This window comes from Anabrus simplex, chromosome 2, assembly GCF_040414725.1.
Source record: "Anabrus simplex isolate iqAnaSimp1 chromosome 2, ASM4041472v1, whole genome shotgun sequence".
NCBI classification, from domain to species: domain Eukaryota; kingdom Metazoa; phylum Arthropoda; class Insecta; order Orthoptera; family Tettigoniidae; genus Anabrus; species Anabrus simplex.
Genome location: NC_090266.1, coordinates 684,710,689 through 684,733,031, shown reverse-complemented (window position 1 = coordinate 684,733,031; position 22,343 = coordinate 684,710,689). Strand labels below are relative to the sequence as shown.

Below are 22,343 nucleotides of genomic sequence, written 5' to 3'. Positions count from 1 at the left end.
TGACATTTAAATGCGGTCACGTTTGATTATATTTGGGTTAGCTAGGTGCCCTAGTAAGATCTTAGCTGGCGGCCCGCGGCCTTTCGTCTCTTTGACTACCGGTTTACCCTGTCTCGTCTTTCGTCTGCAGTGATTCATCATTCTACCTGTTTTCACCGGTCAAGTTTCTTGTTTTTCATTTTTTCTTTTCTTTTTCTTGCCTGGCTACACTGAAGCATGTAGGTTGTTTTGACTGGCGGCATGCAAAAGCGAACTGGAGAGCAAGACTTATCCACGTGCTGTGCAGACCTGCTCCCCACTCCCAGCTCATTTACGATCTGTCTAGTCTCGTTTGCTACACCGCTCTCAGACGGCTGACATGCCGCCGAACAGCTGATGGCAGTATCAAAGACTTGCGCAGTAAACTACTGCGCAAGTTCTGGCCAGTGTCTGGTAACTAAACGCTGGACCTGGATCGGTCGGCAGTGTGCGCTCGTCTCTTGTGTCTGGACGGATCTCACTATGTGTTCCGGAGTTCGTTCCTGCCGGTCGTGAACGTACAGAATTTTAGATTTGACCCAGTACCTCTGAGGCGTGTGTTTTATTTTAAAGGTCTGACTTATACAATGGTTGCATGCCAGGTACTTCAGTTCATTTAACACCCGAATTATAACCATTTAACTACAGTACGCTCTGTAAATGTTAAATTTCAATCAACTTCGAACAGATATGATTTGTTTGTCACGCTGTCATAATGTCACCACACAGTGTAATGCCTATAGGTGATCGTATAATGAGGGCGGAAACCACGTTGTGTCCATTTATAGAGAGAAATGAAAGTACTTTGAAAAGGAAACTAATTTTTGAGACATATTTGGAAACTGCTATTTGTCGCGTATGTTTTATTGAGAATGGTGACATAAGTACATGAACTCAAAACAAGGAAAAAGAGATCCGATAACAGAAAATATAGCAGCTGTCACAATACATAAACCGTACTTTCCATTTTCCCTTCTTCCTAACTCCGCACTATCCTTAAATCGAATAGTCGGAGAAGGAAGGGAAAATATAAATCTGATTCTTTATTAACATTATTATTTATTATATTTTGAGGAGTTACGATGCCTATAATATATTATAACCGGAAGCAATGGTGGTGCTTCTGTTGTAGAATGTTTCGGAGGCGCTGGTTTTTCTCAGCTGTCACTCTAGCCCTCCTTGCGGCGACTGTAACAACAGTCAGTGCCGGACCGCTTCACATTCATTATTCCCATAATCGTTTACACAGGAAGAATGACAGCCGGCATAACAACACGTACTTTAATCTCAACAATGGCAGCTATCATGTTATAGAGAAACCAGCGAATCATCGGTTACATTCACAAGTAGAAAATGTACAGATAGCAACTCGTCGTGAAAGAAAATTGTCCCGATGCCCAAATTGCGTGTTGTTCAATAACGAGAAGTACGACCGGAAAAGTTTACGGAACAGTAATACGGATCATGAGGATTCTATTAGACTCGAAACAATTAAACGACAAATTTTATCCAAGTTAGGGTTAAAAGCCAAACCCAATGTGACGTCCCCTGTCCCCCTTGATGAAGTTGTGGCAACACTGTACCGGGCCGGGGAGACCAGGACAGCCTCATTACTCCAGCAACAAGATTCGACAGCACCTCAGGCACCTCAGCATAACACTGAACAAGATACAACCTCACCAACTGGAAGGCCAGCAGAATCCGAACCAGATGACTTCTACGGAAGAACTTCGGAGATCATCACGTTCGCAGAACCAGGTAGGAGACCTGCGACAGGCAAACTCTAAAAACGAAATGTCTTACTGTATTTCTAATTTAGACAGACCAAGTTATGTCAGGGTCATTGCTCTTGAAGGAAGCATGGTCAAGTCTTCAGTGAAACTAAGAGCTCCTGGGAAAACATTTCATACCTAGGGCTACTTTTCGAGAATTCATCATGCGAAAACACACCCGATTTAAAAAAGAAAATCTTCTGCTAGTCATATATACACTTGATATACGATTCATTCGGATGTTTAAACTTGCCCGATACTTCGAAAGATGGGCAGAATTGACTAAATATTGTTTCAAGACATTTCATTAGTAATAGGCAGTGCAGGTTAATACTTACGGCAATTTGTCAGATAAGTTTCAATGTCGTGGCGGGGTATTTAATAGGCCTGTCTCTATAATGCTTCTATAATTCGACCATGTTTGGAGTATGGGCCACAAGGTACATAATGCTAGTATAACGAGCAGTGTCTGATTAATTGATTAATGGATATACAGTGTTCTCCCTAGGACCATTTTAGTGGGCGCACCGCCCTGCCTTTTCTACAGACCGCCCGGCTATAATAACCTAGATACACGCTAATTACGTAATATTAATACATATTTATATCATTGCGTGCTTCAAATTAAACTGTAAATACTGTAAAACTGTTTATTTAAATGGTAAATCTTCATTATTGTTAGCATAATTGCATCAATTACATTAGAGTTTAAATGTTTAGCTTGACTATATCGTAGTGTCGTGCGCGAGCGGTGTTTGGATTAATGTGGATTCGCACGGGAGCACTCGATTCCTCATGACGTCAGAAACCCGTATGGCACTCCACATGCCCCGGTGTTTGATTATGAACGAGCAGTAGAACGCTAGAACATCTTGTTCGAGATAATAACACTAAAATAGTTTACCTGTCTGATATTACTGTTAATGCCCTCTGTGGATCAGTGGTAGAGGTACCGGGTTCGAACCCGACAGAGGTGGTCGGATTTTTGAAGGGCGACACTCCATGTCGTACGATGTCAGCATGTAGAGGATATCTGGTGACATATTTGGTATTTACCCGACAAAATTCACTAAAACTCGGCCTAGACGCCCAAGAGAGATGCGGTTTACTCTGACATGTAGTAGGCCTAAAGTAAAACGGAACGTCGAAATTGACGAGCAAGCAGCCATATGACGTCGAATTAAGATGTTTGCACACGGTATCTGAGGTCGTATTACTATTATTATTATTATTATTATTATTATTATTATTATTATTATTATTATTATTATTATTATTATTATTATTATTATTATTAGGGGCTGCCTGGCCAAGGCGGTAAAGGCGTGCTCGGTTCGTCCGGAAGGACGAGGGTTCGAATCCCCGTCAGGAAGTCGTAAAATTTAAGAAACGAGATTTCCACTTCCGGAGGTGCATATGGCCCTGAGGTTCACTCAGTCTACACCAAAAATGAGTACCAGGTTAACTCCTGGGGGCAAAGGCGGCCGGGCGTAGAGCTAACCACTCTACCCCTTCACGTGCCGCGGTTAACAATGGTGGAAGCCTTTACCTTCCACTCCTCCAAGGGCCTTCATGGCCTGTACGGAGGTGACTTTGTCTTTATTATTATTATTATTATTATTATTATTATTATTATTATTATTATTATTATTATTAGTATTAGTATTATTAATGCCCTGAGAGGAATAAAACGAAATGTTTTCTTATTAAGTTTTTACGTAGTATTCCCCGCCCGGCTACTCATTCCTGCCACCCGGCTGACGAAAATTTCTGGGGAGAACACTGGATATAGTTTTCAACTATAGTGTTCCAGTTATTTTTGCAATGAAGAGCTGCCTGCTTCTTTCCGAGATTTTTGTTCAGCGGTAGAGGTGAGGCGGTTGTATGTGATCGTGTGTTTTTAACACCAGTGTTTTGGGGAGGGGGGTGGATTTTACTAGATACACTCCTCGGCTGTGTGTCCTTCCTAAGAGTCAAAGTACACGTTTTGAAGATTAGACGCCAGGTTTCTTCTACTGTTGTTATGAATTATTGGCATTGAAGATTGATCGTAACAAGTGCTCAGCTCCCTTTAGACCGTTTCGTAGAAGTATGACGAGGACTGCCTGATCCTTTCATCTGCTTAAAATGCGATATAAAATTATCCAATGTAATTCAAGGATTATTTCTTGAAACTGAATATTTCCTTCACTGGGCCAACGCATACACAGCGCGCCCATAAACTCTCCCATGAGAGGTAATAACGTTGCTCGTTCAACGTTCCTGTAACTGATGATATCTTTAAGAGACGTCAGAATGTTGGAATTTTTCACTGAATTGGGTTCTTCAAAGTGGTTAAAAATATGCTGATACATTTCAACATCTTGGATTACCGACCGATTGTGACGATATTCGATGAAACATTTCCCCAGCAACAATGGTATTACTACAGAAAAGGAAGTGTTAATATTATTTGGATGGTCGATAATTGAATTTAGTTAGGTACCCTCTTACAAAAACATCTGCTTGTGATTTAATGAAAAATTAATTTCTTTTCCTAAGGGACCAGTGTTTCTGGACTAGCTGACCGTGAACTGGAATCGTACTCGTGACTTCTAGTACTGCCAAGGAGTTGTGTAAGCCACGCAGCTACTTCTCTGAACTGCTAACCCCACGTTACACACATTCCTTGTGGAAGGAAGGTTTCCCAATCTCTTACGGAGCTACATCAGGGAGGCGTCCCTCGCTTGACACATGGGTTAATGATTGGTTTCTAGAAGTAGTACAAGGAAAAGGTTAATCGTCAATACTTGTGTGTTGGACGAGATACTCGAGTAACTGTTGTTATGTTCCATCATATAACTTGGAAATAATAATAATAATAATAATAATAATAATAATAATAATAATAATAATAATAATAATTTTACGCCCCACTAACTACTTTTACGATTTTCGGAGACGCCGAGGTGCCAGAATTTTATCCCGCAGTTCTTCTTTTATGTGTTGCTAAAGCTACCGACACGAGATTGACCTATTAGAGCACCTTCAAATACCACCGGACTGAGCCGCGATCGAACCCGCTAATTGGAGCTCAGAGAGGTCAGCGGTTCTACCATCTGAGCGAGTTAATCAGTTCGGCACCATCTATTTATAACTGGGTCACCAATTGCTTACTGTCGTAAATCTAAAAGTAAAGTAAACTCGTGGTGGTGCATCTCTTTTCAGACACAGCTGCATGTATCTTTTTAACCACATACCATACTTCCTGTCATTCTTATACCTCTGGCAGTACTGGGAATCGAATCCCGGCCCCTGAGGGCGGAAGCTAATAATGCTAATAATGCTAATAATGCTAACCGCTACACTACGGAAGTGGACTGTTGTAAAGCAACCTCAATACATTCACTATTTCTTTTAACACAATCTGGGAAATTATGTTTCGTAGAGTACGTATGTTTGTAGGTTTGTTTAATGTACTATACTTTTACCTTCCCTGTTTTACGTATCACAGTGTGTTACTACTAGAGCCCGGAAGTTATGCAAAATGCCTTTTTTTAAATCTACATGATTATATGGATGTGTCAGATAGAAAGAAATATATTTCCGTACATTTGGGAACGGTACGACCAGTTATTATTTTGCCTTTTTTGCCTATTTTAGCTTCCGTTGCCTATTTGATAGTTCAATACCATTTTTTGGCCTTTTTTGAGTTCTTGTGGATATTTTCTGCTGCTATATATTAATCAATTAATTGGAAGAAAGGAAAATATGATTCCAATGAACTGTGTTAATTATACAAAATTATACAAAATAGGCCTACTATTTTATTTTATTTTAATTTAATAGATAAAAAATAACATTTACACAAACGATATCTTAATATTACACAAATCTCTACTAAAAACTCACTCCACAAGCCAAATGATCGAGAGGGTTGTCAGGTTCTGTTCCTGCTACGTAAGATTAAGTGGTGGTGGTGATTATTGTTTTAAGAGGAATAACAACTTGGTAACCATCTTCTACTAACACTTATAAGAAAATGGAAAATGTCTGACGCTTCGAAGAATGAAGGTATCGGCAAAAGAAAGGGAAGGGCCACGAAGGGCGTGAATAATACCGTCGGGGTCGGAAAAGTACAAGAGTTGACCGATGGAGTTCCGATATGAAAGATAAGAGGGAGGAACCTGACACAAATGAGTAGAAGCAACGCCAGACTCAGGTAGGTAAACCGTGGTCGCCAACTCGCACTCTCAAGTTGAGAGCCCCTGGTCTCCGTTTTAATCACCTCTTACGACAGGCAGCGGATACTTTATGTTATTCTATCACCCCCACCCACAGGGGGACGTAACATAAGTAGTAAAATGGGATGCAGATGTGCATTACGTAGCTTACATTAGAGCATCTTTATTATTTTTAGGGTCCATTTTTGTAATTATAAATGCATATTTAATTATTTTACTTCCTATTTCCTAAATTGTAAGTGCTTATTTGCCTGCCTATTTTAGCCAAGAAAAATGCCTGAACTTCGGGCTCTAGTTATTACTATCATAGGAGAAAGAGAATTACGTTGTCGGCTACCTTTTGAATTCGCCGTCGTTCTATCTCTAAACTTCTTACGATTCTATTCCGTAACCGTGCATGTTACGAACTCAGGACAGACCAGTGGAGATGAATGGGCTAAACAATGGAGAACAGGGTAAACTAGAATGTAAAGGACCCTATTTTCGTTGAGATCCGAGGTGATGCTACAATCGATGTAGCCTATCTGAGATTTGTATTAAGTATCAATCAACATTCCATACACACGGAGATCGAATCATGAGGCATCATTTTAGCTCAAAACGTTACACCGAAATGTTGCGTCTCCAACCAGTGTTGGGAGCAGTTGCTATATTGTAATACCGCAAATTTTGTTCATATCTTTCATCACAAGGTGCACCAATTTTCAATGAAGCTGCAATATTATTAAAATTCTCTTGGGAAAGCACAACGAAAGCTATGCATTTTTTTTTTGGTAACAAAACTACGACCCGCAGTGCGATACTTAGCAAATTTTAACAAGTTATATTATTGCCGCTCCCTGCAGCTATCTATTTAAATAGTTTTTCAACTACAAACCCACGAACGAGGATATAACCTGTACATACTTGAACACTTTACCCAAAAGTCCAGATCTGCAGACATGATTTAATTGCTTCGTTAGTACGCTACTAAGGAATTGGCTGAAAAATACAGATATTCATATCAGTTACATGCTCAAGGTATCAACATTTCACGACTGTGATACAGACGACGCAGATAAATCGTTACCAAGATAGTTAAATAAATGTTGTGATTTGTATCTTGGTACTGTTACTTGTAACATATTATCGTGTATGGACCTTAAAATATACTCTTCATAACCGGGGGAGTTGGCCGTGCGGTTAGGGGTGCGGAGCTGTGAGCTTGCATCCGGGAGATAGTGGGTTCGAGCCCCAGTGTCGGCAGCCCTGAAGATGGTTTTCCGTGCTTTCCATCTTCACACCAGGCAAATGCTAGGGCTGTACCTTAATTAAGGCCACGGTAGCTTCCTTCCAACTCCTACCTAGCTCTTTCCTATCTCATCGTCGCAATAAGACCTATCTGTGTCGGTGCGACGTAAAACAAATTGTAAAAAAAACAAAAAAACAAACCCCTCTTCATAATGATCTATGAAATAGTTGGAACCTATATAACTCTTCATTACTTCTCTTTATCATCACTCTTTATCAGTGTCTCCCATGTAGGTACTCGTTCTTCACACACGTGTAACGCTCGTTTATTGATTTTCAAATCACACTATTTTTTAATTTTTTTTTACAACTTGCTTTACGTCGCACCGACACAGATAGGTCTTATGGCGACGATGAGATAGGAAGGAGCTAGGCAGGAGTTGGAAGGAAGCTACCGTGGCCTTAATTACGGTACAGACAGAGCATTTCCTGGTCCGAAAAAGGGAAATCACGGAAAACCATCTTCAGGGCTGCCCACTATCTCCCGAATGCAAGCTGATAGATACGTGACGCAAACCGCGCTGCCACTTGCTCGGTATGACTCGTTGCGATATGCTTTTTTTTAAATGATATTTATTCGGTGCGTCGACCTAGAAAGATCTTTTGCCCCTACTTTGCATCATATGTGAACCTGCGCGTATTTGGAAATTGCGGAAGTGTAAAGTGTGGAATGTGAGGAAAGGAACATTAAGGACGACACAAACACTCAGTCCCCAGGCCAGGGATATTAATGATTTACAATTAAAAACCCTGACCCGGCCGGGAATCGGACCCGTCGGGTGACAGGCGGACGCGTTGCCCCCTACACAGCGGGGTCGGACTGCGATATGCTTAGTTTTATCCCTTGTATATAGTCCGACAAGTGGTCATGATCGTTAAGGCGTCAAATCTCAATAGTCGGCCACCGTGCTTAGCCGGTTCGAGCCTCTTTCGTGGAAAAAATGTTTACCATCAGTTGTTGGCGGGTAGGGTAGGACAAGTGATGGAATATAATTTCCAATCTCTAGATCACAAACCGAATTCCTGGGTTCAGTTCATATGGAGTGAGGGCGTATGACGCTGCTGATGGTGATTTGTCGGTCAGATGGGGACATTAGGCCTTTTGATGTTATTCGACACTCATCATCATCATCATCGCACATCTAGACGCGCAGGTCATTCATGGGCGTCATATTGAAAGACATGCACCAGGCGAGCCGAACACGTCTTCGGTCACTCCCAACATTAAAAACTATATGCTGAATAAAAGTAACATTTCTGGAATAAAATACAATACTTCTTCTTCAAGACCAGTCTCTCAAATATTATTATTATTATCATTAAATGCTATCGCCATTATAGCTCACTTAATTATTGTTCTTTGGCACCTGTTTCCACCTAATTGATGTACCAGATATCCAGCGTGAACGGGCAAGATTTCTCTCTCCCATGTGAGTGCCTAATGAATTTCACATAAAATGGTAATAATAATAATGATAATAATAATAATAATAATAATAATAATAATAATAATAATAATAATAATAATGGCGTGGAGACCTGCTAGAGGTCTTTCGAGTTACCACCCATGGGGGGCTGCGCGTTTGTGAAGATGGAGCCCTACCTAGGATGAAATCTAATGTTGAAGACGGCACACACCCCCAGCCTCCGAGCCAGATGAGTTAACAAATGAAGGTTAAAACCCCGGCTCGCCTGCAATCGAACCCTGGACCCCTCAGACCAAAGACCAGCGTGCTAAGCAGTTTCCCACGGAGCCGGGTGTAGTTTGTGTATGTACATGTGTTTTAGTGCGATTTTGAGAGGGCTGATAGTATACACGATGCGGAGGCTACAGCATATCCAGAATTTTCGAAAGTTTATGAATCTGTCATTCGGTTTGGATTGAATAACTGCTGAAACTAATTCTTCCTCGTACGTTTCCCCTTTTTATTGGGGTCGACACTCGATATGTTTTTGGTTCACTTTTACGATCGGATGCCTTACTTGACGCAAACATTATGTGGAGAAATGTATTCATTAGTGCATGTTTCTGTTCTCGTTAGTAATGTGGTGTGTTGGATGCAGATTAAGATAAGTTTATTAGTCCTCGAGCCACATGAATTAGCAACACACAGTTAAAATCCTCGGCCTGGCCGGTAATCAAAGACGGGGCCCTCTGAGCCGAAGGCCAGTACCCTGACCATTCAGACAAAGAGCCGGAGAAACCATTCTTCGGCTTATCTCAGGTATTTATGGGATCACTCTCCAGTGATCCACCCATGTTAATTTTGGTTTTGGCTGATGGTTTAAGACCGGATGCCCTTCCTGACGCCACATCATTTTTGAGATAAAAGTCTCAAACCCGGTTGAACCGGGATTCGAACTTTAGCCCATCAGGTGGGAAACCAGCAGCTAAATCACCGAGTTAGCCATGCTCCGCTCCCCTCCCCTCCACTGAATAAACGCCAAAACTGCTAACTCTTTTTTCATACAACTTACCTGTATTAAAATAGTGGAATGCAGTTGGTTTTTTCTCAATCTATTTAGTACGAGTTAAGAAATAACATCATTAAGCTTGTAAATACCGCCTCCCAGTCAGAGACAAGCGAACAGAGAGTTCAACGACTTCCCCTATGGTCTACCAGGCCCAGGTACGAAGTTGATTTTGCAATTCCCCTAGAGCGTAACGTGCTCTCTCGGGCCGGGAGATGTGAAAAAAAAAAAGAGTGAGGTGTGGTGGAGGAGAAAAATGGGGAAAAGCGAAATAAATAAGTTAAGGGAGAGGAATGGTGGGGCCTCTTGGCTAGGAAGATGTGAGGGAGGGTGCCAGAGTGGAATTGTGGGTTGAGCAGTTGTAGGGCTGCGGTGATGTGACATAGTGAAGATGTAAGGAGTCTCTAGAGATCTGTATGCGGAGGTGTGTGGAAGAAGGAACGAATTGGGGTAGGCCTATGGGGTGGACGAACGTGGTGACGAGGTTGATAGGGAGGATGAGCTGGCCGGGTGCGACGACGTGTAGCGGCGTGGGGATGTCGGTGAAAAGGTTGAGGAGGGGAGCGAGAAGGTCTACTTTGTGATGGCGCCTATAGATGTGTGCTCCACTGCAGATGAGGCGATGTACTGCGCCTTCTGTCGGTAGATGGAGGCGTACTAATGGGGTCACACCAGAGGAGTTCATAATGTGGAACGCCCGCTGTGCTGGGACGCCTTCTGCGTGAAGTTCATGTAGGACTTCCCGTTCAGTGATGGTGGTGGCAACGCCGCGAATGACGCAACTAAACATTGCGGATTGAGACGATGGTGGCGGTGCTGACGATGTTGGCGGTGCGGCGGCTTCTGTATTTGCTGCAGGTGCGTCGTTGATTTGCTGGTGATTGAAGTAGCAGGGTGGGATTTATAGAGGACGGGAGCGTTCAGAGGTGGGTTGCATAGGGAGGGATGTTGACATTACTGGTGAAGGATGGGAGTATACGAGCGTAGTAAAGAAATTATAGGGTAGGCTGGGGGTGGAGGTCGTAGTGGTGGTAGTGGTGGTGAAGGTGGTCATGATGGATGAGGAGGGTATATCGGGGAGGCTGACTACCAATTTGTGGTGTCGGCCGCTTGCTTTATTAGCGTCGGCTGGGAGCTGGTAGTAAAGCTGATATACCACCCGGCCTATCAACAATATGAGGAGAGTCTGGTGTTCGGAGGCGTCCAATACAGTGCGGTCCATGAAAGACCGCGAACCTATTCGAGACAAACATACTCTTCAACATCCTTTAGATGTGCACTGACTGCGAGATTTTGTCCTTTCTGATTGCTGCCTCACTGAGATATTTAATTTCCTTTGCACCCTTACATGCGGAAACTCTTGCACCATATACTATAGGCCTATATTGTGTAACTTGAGTTTTGTGTACCATTGCGAGGTGCTAGTAGTAGCGTTTGATGTTAAAATTGTAGGCATTCTTATTTTCAACTATAACTTGCTGCATGGAATGCAAAGCCCTCCGCAGAAGAAAGTTCTAGCACAATATATATTGGTTTGAGACCAGTTTTACTGTAGTGGTGTTTCATTGGAAGTGTCAGTACTAGCATTTCTTGTCGATCATGGTGTTACATGCACACTGTTACGAGGAGAGGCCAGACCCTGCGTCTAACCGATTTCATCGAGCTTCAATATACCTTCTGGGGGTCACTTAACAGTAACTCTTGTGTAAGTATCAATACTCATTCGTTTCTGATTTTTTAAAATTATGAGGTCAAATGTCACGTTGAAGGATACGCTTCGGACCAAGTAGAGGCGATAGAACACTTAAAGACGAACAAATTTTACTTATACATGTCCAGTCCAGAACCTAATAATATTTCCGAAAAATCGAGGAATCCCTGGTTCCTTCTGGCGTATGCTGCTAATTTGCAACAGATGGCACTTCACCCAAGCTATCCTTGCGTATTCAACAACAGAAACCGTTGGTTGTACGCCACTTATCCTCGTGCAACGCGGCCGATTGGAATACGCTTGGATAGCAGTCACAGATTGTTTCACGTACCTTCGGTTCCTTGCCTTGTCAGACAAGCATTGGGGTACCTCCATGGTTAGTACGACAACCTGAAATAATGTTGGATCTGCACACTGGCCCGAAAGAAAACACGGACCCTTCGATTTATCGGAGGTTATTCCTGTCCGTTGTTGTCCGGTATCCGGGATCAGTCTTCGTTTACACGGATGGTTCAAGGACAGAAACGAAGGTGGGCTGTGCGTTCGCTGTCGACAATGATAGGTTTCTTTTTTCTCTCCCGGAAACCTGTAGTGTGTACACAGCAGAGCTCTATGCTATCTGTGAAGCTCTGCGGTACGCACTGTGCGATGAGCGCCAACACTTCCTTCTGTGTACTGACTCCTTGAGCTCGCTACAGTCTATTGATACCTGTTTCCCTCGGCACACTCTGGTGCAGCGGGTCCAGGATCTGCTGGCCGGGTGTTCGGATGCCGGCACCAGAATCACATTTATGTGGCTCCCAAGCCACATGGGTGTAGAGGGAAACGAGTTAGCAGATAAGGCTGCCAAGGAGGCAGTAACACTGCCCCCGTTGCCTTACAAGTTTCCAGCAAGTGATATTCGCACTCAGATGAGACATCTGGTTATGTCCCATTGGGAGATGGAGTGGCAGGCCATTCCACTTCCAAATAAGCTGAGAGCGATAAAAAGAACAGCGAAGGTATGGAGGACTTCCCTTCGGGCTTCTCGGAGGGAAGCAGTGGTATTATGTCGTCTTCGGATCGCCATGATATCCTCACGTACTCCCATCTATTGAAAGAAGAACCCCCTCCGGTGTGTACTTGCGGCCACCATCTTACCGTGGTTCATATCCTTACGGAGTGTGTGGACCTGGTCGATCTGCGCCGTAGGCTTAACCTCCCGAGTACAATCTCCCTCATCCTGCGAGATGACGAGCAGTCAGCAGACCTCATCATCCGTTTTATGAGGGATAGTGGTCTTTTTTATCGTGTGTAATTATGTATTTTGTCCTAGTGTATTTGTCTTAACTGCGCTTTTATCCCATTGACTTTATTTTAGTTTGTTTTCCGTATTTTAATGTGTTATTTCAACGTCTAACGTAAATTATATATCTGTACTTCCAGGCATTGCCTTATTCCTTTGTTACCTGTATTTTCTATTATTTTATTAGAAAATAAGGCATTGCGAATTAGATCTACTGATTGTTTTAATCTCATAATCATATTTCTTCATCACCGTTTTTTAAACTCTAGTCAGTGGATACATTTTAAAATTTTAATTATCATATATCATTTCGCCCATCTCGTTCCATTAGGTGCCGATGACCTTCGATGTTGGGCCCCTTTAAATAACAAGCTGAAAATGGTTTTCCGTGGTTTCCCATTTTCACACCAGGCAAATGCTGGGGCTGTACCGTAATTAAGGCCACGGCCGCTTCCTCCCCAGTCCTAGCCCTTTCCTGTCCCATCGTCGCCATAAGACCTATCTGTGTCGGTGCGACGTAAAGCAAATAGCAAAAAAAAAATAACAAGCATCATCATCATCATCACCTCTCGGTGCTGTAGACGAGAGTATCAGCCTTCGAACCTGGTCGGCGACAGTCCATCATCCTGGTTGGCTCGTTTAACTGTTATAAATCTTGAAGTAATCCAATTGGTATCTGCTCCAGAACTCGTCACACGTTCCCTTTGTCTACAACGACACACACACAGAATTTACACAAGTTTTTCCCTTATGTAAGCAAGTCACTCTAATCAAGGGTGGCACGCATTAACACAGCGAGTCGGGTGACTCATAAGGCTTGCGGAAACCCGACTCTGAATAGCGGAATGTTACTGCTCCGAATTATGTACCACTAATTTACTGATCTTCTTCTTCTTCTGGTCCCTATCCGGTCCCGATGTCGGCAACCATCTAGGCTGTGTCTTCTCTGTTGTGAGCTGCCTGGAGTAACTCTGCCGATGTCTTGAAAATCTAGTCTCTGAGGTTTTTAGCCAGGAGATTCGTCTCCTGCCAACACCTCTCTTTCCAGGTATCTTTCCTTGCAGGATTTCTTGCAGTAGATCGTACCTGCTTCTATTTCTCATGATGTGACCGAGGTATTGTAGCTTTCTCGTTTTTACAGTGGTCAGTACTTCCTTATCTTTTCTCATTCTTCGAAGGGTCTCTGCATTTGTGACATGATCTGCCCATGACTCTCTTCGTATCCTTCGGTATAGCCACATCTCAAAGGCCTCTAATATTTTTCCGACCGACTTTGTTTAAGTCCATGTTTCAACACCGTAATGGAGAACAGAAAATCCATAGCAGCGAAGGAGTCTCATTTTTGTAACTAGTGTTATGTCACGACTTTTAAACATTTTTCTCATTTTGTTGAACACAGTCCTAGCTTTTCCAATACCGGACTTCACTTCAACCGAATTATCCCATTGATCATTAACTATGGTGCCGAGATAAGTGTATTTACTGATAGCGCGTACTAATTTATGCCGGCATTGTTCATAGCCGACTCCCGCTATACATTTATACAAATTGTCGTTGCCGGGACAAAACCTCCTATGTGATAATATTTTTGGAGATATACTGACCCGCAGCACATACATTATGAAGAGCGAGAATGCCTTGACCACATTCACACAATATTGCGCCTTAAATGACAGAACCTTACCGGCCAAAGTTCTAAGCTAAAATATTTCACATAAGAGGTTTTGTCCCGGCAGTGAAGAAATGTTTCTAGCGGCCACCTAATTTATGCACAGCACTGAGACACTTGCCTAGGCTCGATTAGCTATTGTTCGAGTTGCTAATACACAGTTCACAAGGTTATAAAGTTTACATTCGCGACGGACACTCACTTCGTCTTTGTAAGTGGTCAATAGACTGTTCTCAGCGAGGGCCAGCGTCGGCCTTATATTGTCAACTCGCTGGTCCTTGGGGTAGGGGCTCCTTCACGCTTAATTAAGGAAATCGGCTCCGGTTAATAATTGGCGTTCAATACATTTAAAGGGTGCGTATTTTATACCTCGACTCCCTCTTTCACTCGAGCCAAATGTGATCGCAATCCGATCGGCAGTTCTTAAGTAATCAAGCTCCCGCCATTAATTAGATCACTCGCGTCCTTTCGAGGGAGGGGCTAACTTTGGGCGCAATTCTGGACTTGGGAAACGTTCTCCATTCCCACGTGTTAACAATATATTTCAGCTGGACATCTGGTGACCTAAATTCGCCCCGTGAATAAAGTATTCCATATTTTCTGTCTGGGATATACAGAAAATTCAGCTCTATTCATTAGTGTGCCTCACATATTTTTCCTATGTCTGGATCAAAATATCACATAATTCTTCGCGCCAAAATTCAACGTTGACACCCACGAAACATGCAGAAAAACAGGAAGTTTCTTCTGTTAGTATCCGGTATTCGGGAGACAGTAGGTTCGAGCCCCACTGTCGGCAGCCCTGAAAATGGTTTTCCGTGGTTTCCCATTTTCGCACCAGGCAAATGCTTGGGCTGTACCTTAATTAAGGCCACGGCCGCTTCCTTCGCACTCCCAGCCCTGTCCTATCCCATCGTCGCCATAAGACCTATCTGTATCGGTGCGACGTAAAGCAACTAGCAAAAAAAAAAGTTTCTTCTGTTTATGTAAAACCCTGTAAAATAGGGCCGCACCTCTGGCCGTATTAGACTGTCGTTGCGTCGCGTCTTATCTCCAACTCTGTCTCACAATTGAAAGCGCCTTTTCTCGTGGGCTTGGCTTCAGCCACAACTTTCCATTGTTTGCCGGGCTATCTTTCGCGCGTCCGGTTCTGACCACACGCCGATCGAATCCTGGGATGTTCCTTTTGCCCAAAATGCTACAAATGGCGCGATTTCTGAAGTGATTTTAATAGGATGGAACGATACACATACTGTGAATGACCTGGACAGGACACCGTACGGTTTCAGTACAGATGTGTTGCGATCCGTATGTCGATTAGGCCCAGTTTTACGGACAGATGTCCTTCCTGACGTCAATCATATATTGTTTTCTTTTTTCCATGTGTTAGCACTAACTCAGGTGCGTTTTTCCTTTACCTGTTACCTATGGCGATAATAAAGGTGTTAAATCAGACATTTTATAATGTTGTATTTATGAGTAAAGTGGAGAGAATACCTATCAGAAGAAGGTGAAGTAATTCTGTACGTCAACAGCTAGTTCATATTTCATACGTAGCGGAATCGAACAGGGCAGTCCCCAGCTGGCAAATGAAGCACGTTCGAATAAATTACATTTTCTCGAAAAGTATTAGTCTGATTTTCAAAATAATCACGGTGCTGAATTTGTAATGCTTAGTTACGGCTATGTGTAGAAAACAGTGTAGTTCCATTTAAGAAAACAAAGTTACTACCATTATCTCAGAAAATATTGACGCCATGAAAAATTGTTGTAAGTCCGATTATGAGCCCTTTGGTACCATTACTGAAAGTGAAAGCAAAATGTCGATATCTTTAACCATTCACGAGTTATATGAGGAAGATAACTTAGCTGAATAATCCTGTTGAAGAGTTACAGTACACAGCAGGCAATTGGAGCTGTGGCTGTGTGGTCACTGTACTAGTCTACGGACCTCGACGACGCGAGTGAGTCTCTTGTAGCAGCAAGAAACAAACAAAAAGAAACCCCATGGCACAGCAGCCCCGAAGAGCCATGGCCTACCAAGCGACCAATGCTCAGCCCGAAGGCCTGCAGATTACGAGATGTCGTGTGGTCAGCATGACCGATCTTCTCGGCCGTTATTCTTGGCTTTCTAGACCGGGATTTTCGCAGCTAACTGATATATTTTCCTACAAAATAAATTATATGTATTTTAAAAGTTGTTTTACGTCGCACCGACACAGATAGGTCTTATGGCGACGATGGGATAGGAATGGCCTAGGAGTGGGAAGGAAGCAGCCGTGGCCTTTATTAAGGTACAGTCCCAGCATATGCTTGGTGGGAAAATGGGAAACCACTGAAAACCGTCTTCAGGGCTGCCGACAGTGGGGTTCGAACCCACTATCTCCAGGATGCAAGCTCACAGTCGCACGCCCCTAACCGCACGGCCAACTCGCCCAACCATTACGTGCGAAGCTGCGGGCAAAAGCTAATAGTGAAGTAAAATGTAACGAACTGTCAAAATGTTATGAGTTAATTTGTTAAATGACTTACAATCCTCCGGGTATCTGATCGGGATGCTTAATTAAAGATCTCTTGTCTATTCGTTGTGATCCCCGACCCTTTATTTCCGAGTGTCGGTAAACAAATGCTAATCGAAGGGAGTGTGCGTTTTACCCTTCGTATTTGGAGACATTTCTCGGCCCCCTCGTTACCTCAGCATAGTACTGTAGCCTGGATCTAGAAGGCAGTTGCAGACGCTACGGGCTATAGTACAGCTTTCCTGTCCGGAGTGAGCTCGTGTGTATTTCTGGAATGAAATGTTTAAATTATATTAATCGCGAACATCTGTGAAAATTGCCATTTATTCATAAGAATGGGAATGCAATCCAGAACAAGTGGGAAGGCATGTGAAATTCAGCCTTTATCGTATTTTCGTTCAGTGGGTTTTAATAACGGAAAAGATGATTCCCTAATAGTATGCTTTCACCCACTGCACGCAGAATGTCAAGGTATTGAGTTCGCAGCAACTACTATGAAGTCAAGAGGTTCGTTATAGATTTTACTGTGAGAGTAGATTGATCTTTACTGAGTTCCAAAACACTTTACAGGCTCAAAAATACAACATATACGCTATATGAACCTGAATTTAATGCGTGCTAGTAGGTTATGACAGGTTATGACAGGTTACATCAGTAACGAGTCCTGTTGCTCTACGTCTCAGTTCATAAGAGTAATGTTAAAAATTATATTCCCAGATGTTGTTCTTGGTCAGACGATTTCAATTACATTTTCATGAACAGAAAAATAGACGATATCTTTTGAACTGGTTGATGTGAATTTCCCTTCTTATTTGTAAGATCGAAAGTGGTCAAGTGACATGCACTGCATGTTTCTCTGTTCGTGCAGAAAGAGAGAGATTTTATATCACGCTCTAGTTAGATTTGATTTCCTTTTAAATACTATTATATTTTCGACTTCGTTTTGAGTACGGTATGAGAGGAGTTATCGTATATAACCTCAAACATAACACCGCAGGCAACAGCCTTCTAGATCCAGGTACGGAGTTCAATTTGTAGAACAAAAATACGAAAGTTATTAAAAATTCTATATCACATCTCTAAAAGAAAATTTTGTACTAAACGCATTTAATTTTATAAATAAAATGTCTTTTCTCAATCAATATTTTACAGGTGTTTTCATAACTTTTCATAACTTTCACATTTTGTGTTCGACAGAATGAACGTTTTACGTTGTATTCATTAACAAAGTCGACACTGAAATGAATTGGCTTTCAACTTTTAGAAAATAGTTGTAGTTGAATGTTTCCTTCATTGTTGATAGCCTACTATGGAATTTTCGAAAGGATCATTATGTGCACTATAAAAGCAAAACAGGCTAATCGTGTGATTTGGATGATGTTTTCGATGAGTATGGCCCATCATGTACAGTAGTTGGATCAGTAGAATGTTATTCACCCTTACCAATACTGCAACATATTGCAATTATATATTATGAAGGAATAATTAGTAGGTTGTCACTACTATACTACATTTTCTTCTGTGGTGGTAGGTTCTGTCACTGGCTGACGTTGGATTTGTTGCCGACGAGGAGTCATGAACACAATGTTCTTTAGTCGTATATTATTATAAGTCTTGTGTAAATCCACATATAAATATACTAATGATTAAAACGTATATCGGGTATGTCATTGAAACGTAGCTTCACAACCAAAATGAGGTTTTCCAACTGATTTGCTTTACTGTATCAATTATTACGCCAAACCCTTGCTATTCAGTGATGCATTTTTCTTTCTTTTTTTTTCTTTCTTTCTTTCTTTCTTTCTTTTTTTCTATGTTGCATTTTCCACGCCCTAGTGGGGTTGCGGGTTCGATCTGTGCTGCACCTGTGGACTTGAGATTTTCAGTAAAAGGTTGTTGTTGTTTGTTGAGTGCTCAGGCCGGAAATTGGTTTGGACCTCAGCAGCTCCGCCATCAGCCGTCATTTGTAGCCCAAGCGTCAGTGAAGAGGCGTACTAGGGAAATGAGAAGTGAGGTAGTTTCCCGTTGCTTTCCTCACTGATCCAGAAATTCCTATTGCATGTTAGTCTGTTGATCCCACTGAAATGCATGCACCAACGGAACCTACGAGCAATATTTTCACACCATTCATAACAGGGACTGACTGCATAAGGAATGGCATTACTAGCATCACTCATACCTCGGTCACTTTCATGTTGTCGAAGCCAAGGATGAGAATGAGACAGGTGAATGAAAGTAACAGATTTGTTCTAGCCCATACCAGCAAAGGCATTTCAGCAAATATGTTTATCAAATGTATGTTAAATATGAGCTATGTTACAATATTTAGGGTAGGGGGCGAGATAGCATAGTGACTTAATCAATGGATTCTTACCAAGGCGACTGAGATTCGAATCTCGGTCATGCATGTGGGATTCTGTTTGAAATGAAAAGTCGCTTCCCTATTGTTCAGATTGCACATACAACTCAAGGTCCCGTGCCTGTGATCACGGTATCAACAGTCACGTATTAGAAGTAAATAACAATAATGCTATTGGCTTTACGTCCCACTAACTATTTTTCTCGGTTTTCGGAGACTTCGAAGTGCCGGAATTCATTTCCGCAGGAGTAAATCTACAGGGGCTGCCTTGCCGAGGCAGTAAAGGCGTGCTCGGTTCGCCCGGAAGGGCGTGGGTTCGAATCCCCGCCAGGAAGTCGTAAAATTTAAGAAACGAGATTTCCACTTCCGGAGGTGCACATGGACCTGAGGTTCACTCAGCCTACACCGAAAATGAGTACCAGGTTAATTTCTGGGGCAAAGGCGGCCAGGCGTAGAGCTAACCACTCTACCCCATCAAGTGCCGCAGTTACGGACAGTGGAAGCCTTTACCCTCCACCCCTCCAAGGGGCTTCATGGCCGGTACGGAGATGACTTTGCTTCCTTTACTTTTAGGAGTAAATCTACCGACACGAGGCAGACTTTGAGCACCTTCAAATACCACCGGACTGAGCCAGGATCGAACCTGCCTCAACCGTCTGAGCCACTCAGCCAGGCTGATGTTGCGCAGTAGTTTCTACACTTCTAACTCATGTCAAAGGCATTCGTCCTACACTGACCCAGGAAGGATCTATAAATAGAGGTTATTTCTTTTAAGGATCATGGCGAGCCTCAAAACTAATTGCTTCTATTTCAACCACCACCGCCGCCGCCGCCGCCGCCGCCATCATTGTGAATTCCTCATAGTCTTATGAAACGTCACAGAGAAAGAAAGGAACTCTGCCACATTAAGTGTTTTATTAATCATAACGAAGTAGCGCACATCGGGCACGTATACGATAGAAGATATGCCTGCTAAGCAAAGCAGCCATTACATAGGCTACTGTACTTAAATATTTCGTCCATTCTCCCTCAGTATCACCGTCTATGCCAACAAGTTCGATTGAAGATAGAGCGTGTTGGTCGCAGTAATTATTAATCGCATATCTACATTTGCAACGCCGCTCTCTCAGAAGCTAATGGGAGCATCGTTAATTCGGAGTGTTAACACTCAAACGGAGTTATAACTTTTCTTCATCATAAATGGTTTTGTGTGGCCGAAAATGACCCCACAATGATATGGCCGTGGAAAATACTCTATTTTGTTATCACAAATGTTAGTAATTTTTTTTTAATTTCACATTTTTAACATAAACCAATTATAAGAAAATAGTACGGTAAAACTATAATAAGATGAGAACAATTGAAAACAGCCCTACATAAAAATGAACTGAAATTTGTTACAATCTGAAAAAAATTACTGTAGAGAAAAGTGTACATGTAATATTGTGCTTTCACTTTACGGGTGTGTTGACATTTAACTGCCAGAAAGGTACAAGGAATGGTGAGCAATAAGAATGGCAAACAGGGGGGAAGTGGTATGAGTATAGAGTGTCACTAGTAACGAAAGAGATTCCATCATCACCGTTAGAGAGTTAAATGACATTGTCTTCGACCTTCCACTAAGGCGACTATAGTTTGAATTGCGGCCAATGCATGCGGAATTTTTGAAATAGAATACCACGTCCTTGAGGCTCGGATTCTCTGTAAAACTGAAGGTCCCATGACTATGATCACGATATAAACAGCCACGTAAGACTACAAGCATACTTAATTGCCATGTAATTCAAATCATTATGATTATTTTGAAATTATGACAATCCGGGACAAAATAAGGAATATGATTTGAAGAATGAATTATTTTATTTCACACCACGTCAATGTAGGTTTCCTTTCTATTAAGATGAGTATGGGTCAGTAATGTTTAAGACAGAATGTCCACGCTTAACACTGTGCGTTTGACCATGCTGTAGTCATGAGAGCTTCGGGAAGGGAAGAACATACGACGGTCATTACACAGATAAAGCTAATCCTGTCTTACGTGCTCGGCTCTTAGGTCTTTCATCTCACACTTAACACAACCATTTTACATTTGAGCTCACAATATCGTCATCTGCCTTGATGATGATGATGATGATGATGATGCTGTGTGTTTTAAACCCCTTCAAATACTCTGAGTCTTACGAGATGAAGGGATGTCAGAACACTAGAATTATGTCCTGAAAGTTCTTTAAAATAGCAGTAACTTTACTCTGAGTTTCTCACCTTTGTAAGCGCTAGGCCCAATTAATAAAGTCTGATTCACTGGATCCTTCTTCTTCTTCTTCTTCTTCTTCTTCTTCTTCTTCTTCTTCTTATTCTTCTTCTTAATCTGCTTAACCTCTGCGAGGGATCCACCTCTACCGCCTCAAGGGCAGTGTCCTGGAGCTTCAGCCATTGGATCGGGGATACAACTGCGCAGGATGATCAGTACCTCGCTCAGGCAGCCTCACCTGCTATGTTGAACAGGGGCCTTGCGGGGGGGATGGGAAGATTGGAAGGGATACACAAGGAAGAGGGAATTAAGCGGCCGTGGCCTTAAGTTAGGTACCATCCCGGCATTTGCCTGGAGGAGAAGTAGGAAACCACGGAAAACCACTTCCAGGATGGCTGAGGTGGGAATCAAGCCCACCTCTACTCAGGCTGAGTGGACCTCGTTCCAGCCCTCGTACCACTTTTCAAATTTTCGTGGCAGAGCCGGGAATCGAACCCGGGTCTCCGGGGCTGGCAGCTAATCACACTAACCACTACACCACAGAGGCGGACTTCACTGGAAAAAATTATTTTAATTTTGTTTGAATACTTCAAATTTTTGCTTTATATTTCGTATTTATCTCGAATTAGGTATATAAAAGAGAGGATGAGTCCGTTCGTCAGTCTGTCTGTCTGTCTGTCTGTCTGTCTGTCTGTCTGTATGTCTGTCTGTTTGTTTGTTTGTTTGTTTGTTTGTTTGTTTGCTTGTGTATGTGTTTGTTTCGGTGGGTTTTTG

The 22,343-nt window shown here is 42.5% G+C and overlaps 1 protein-coding gene across 2 annotated transcripts in view; it reads left to right on the top strand.

Moving 5' to 3' along the window:
• Positions 1 to 491: 491 nt before the first annotated feature.
• The window catches only part of LOC136863034 (inhibin beta chain), a 680,816-nt gene continuing 658,964 nt past the window's right edge, over positions 492 to 22,343 (top strand). The window contains exon 1 of one of the 2 annotated variants that reach the window (XM_067139353.2): positions 492 to 1,776. In XM_067139353.2, coding sequence (XP_066995454.1) covers positions 1,101 to 1,776 — 676 coding nt within the window. In that variant the 5' untranslated portion in view covers positions 492 to 1,100. The remainder of the gene's footprint in view (positions 1,777 to 22,343) is intronic. The other variant, XM_067139354.2, reaches the window with a different exon arrangement.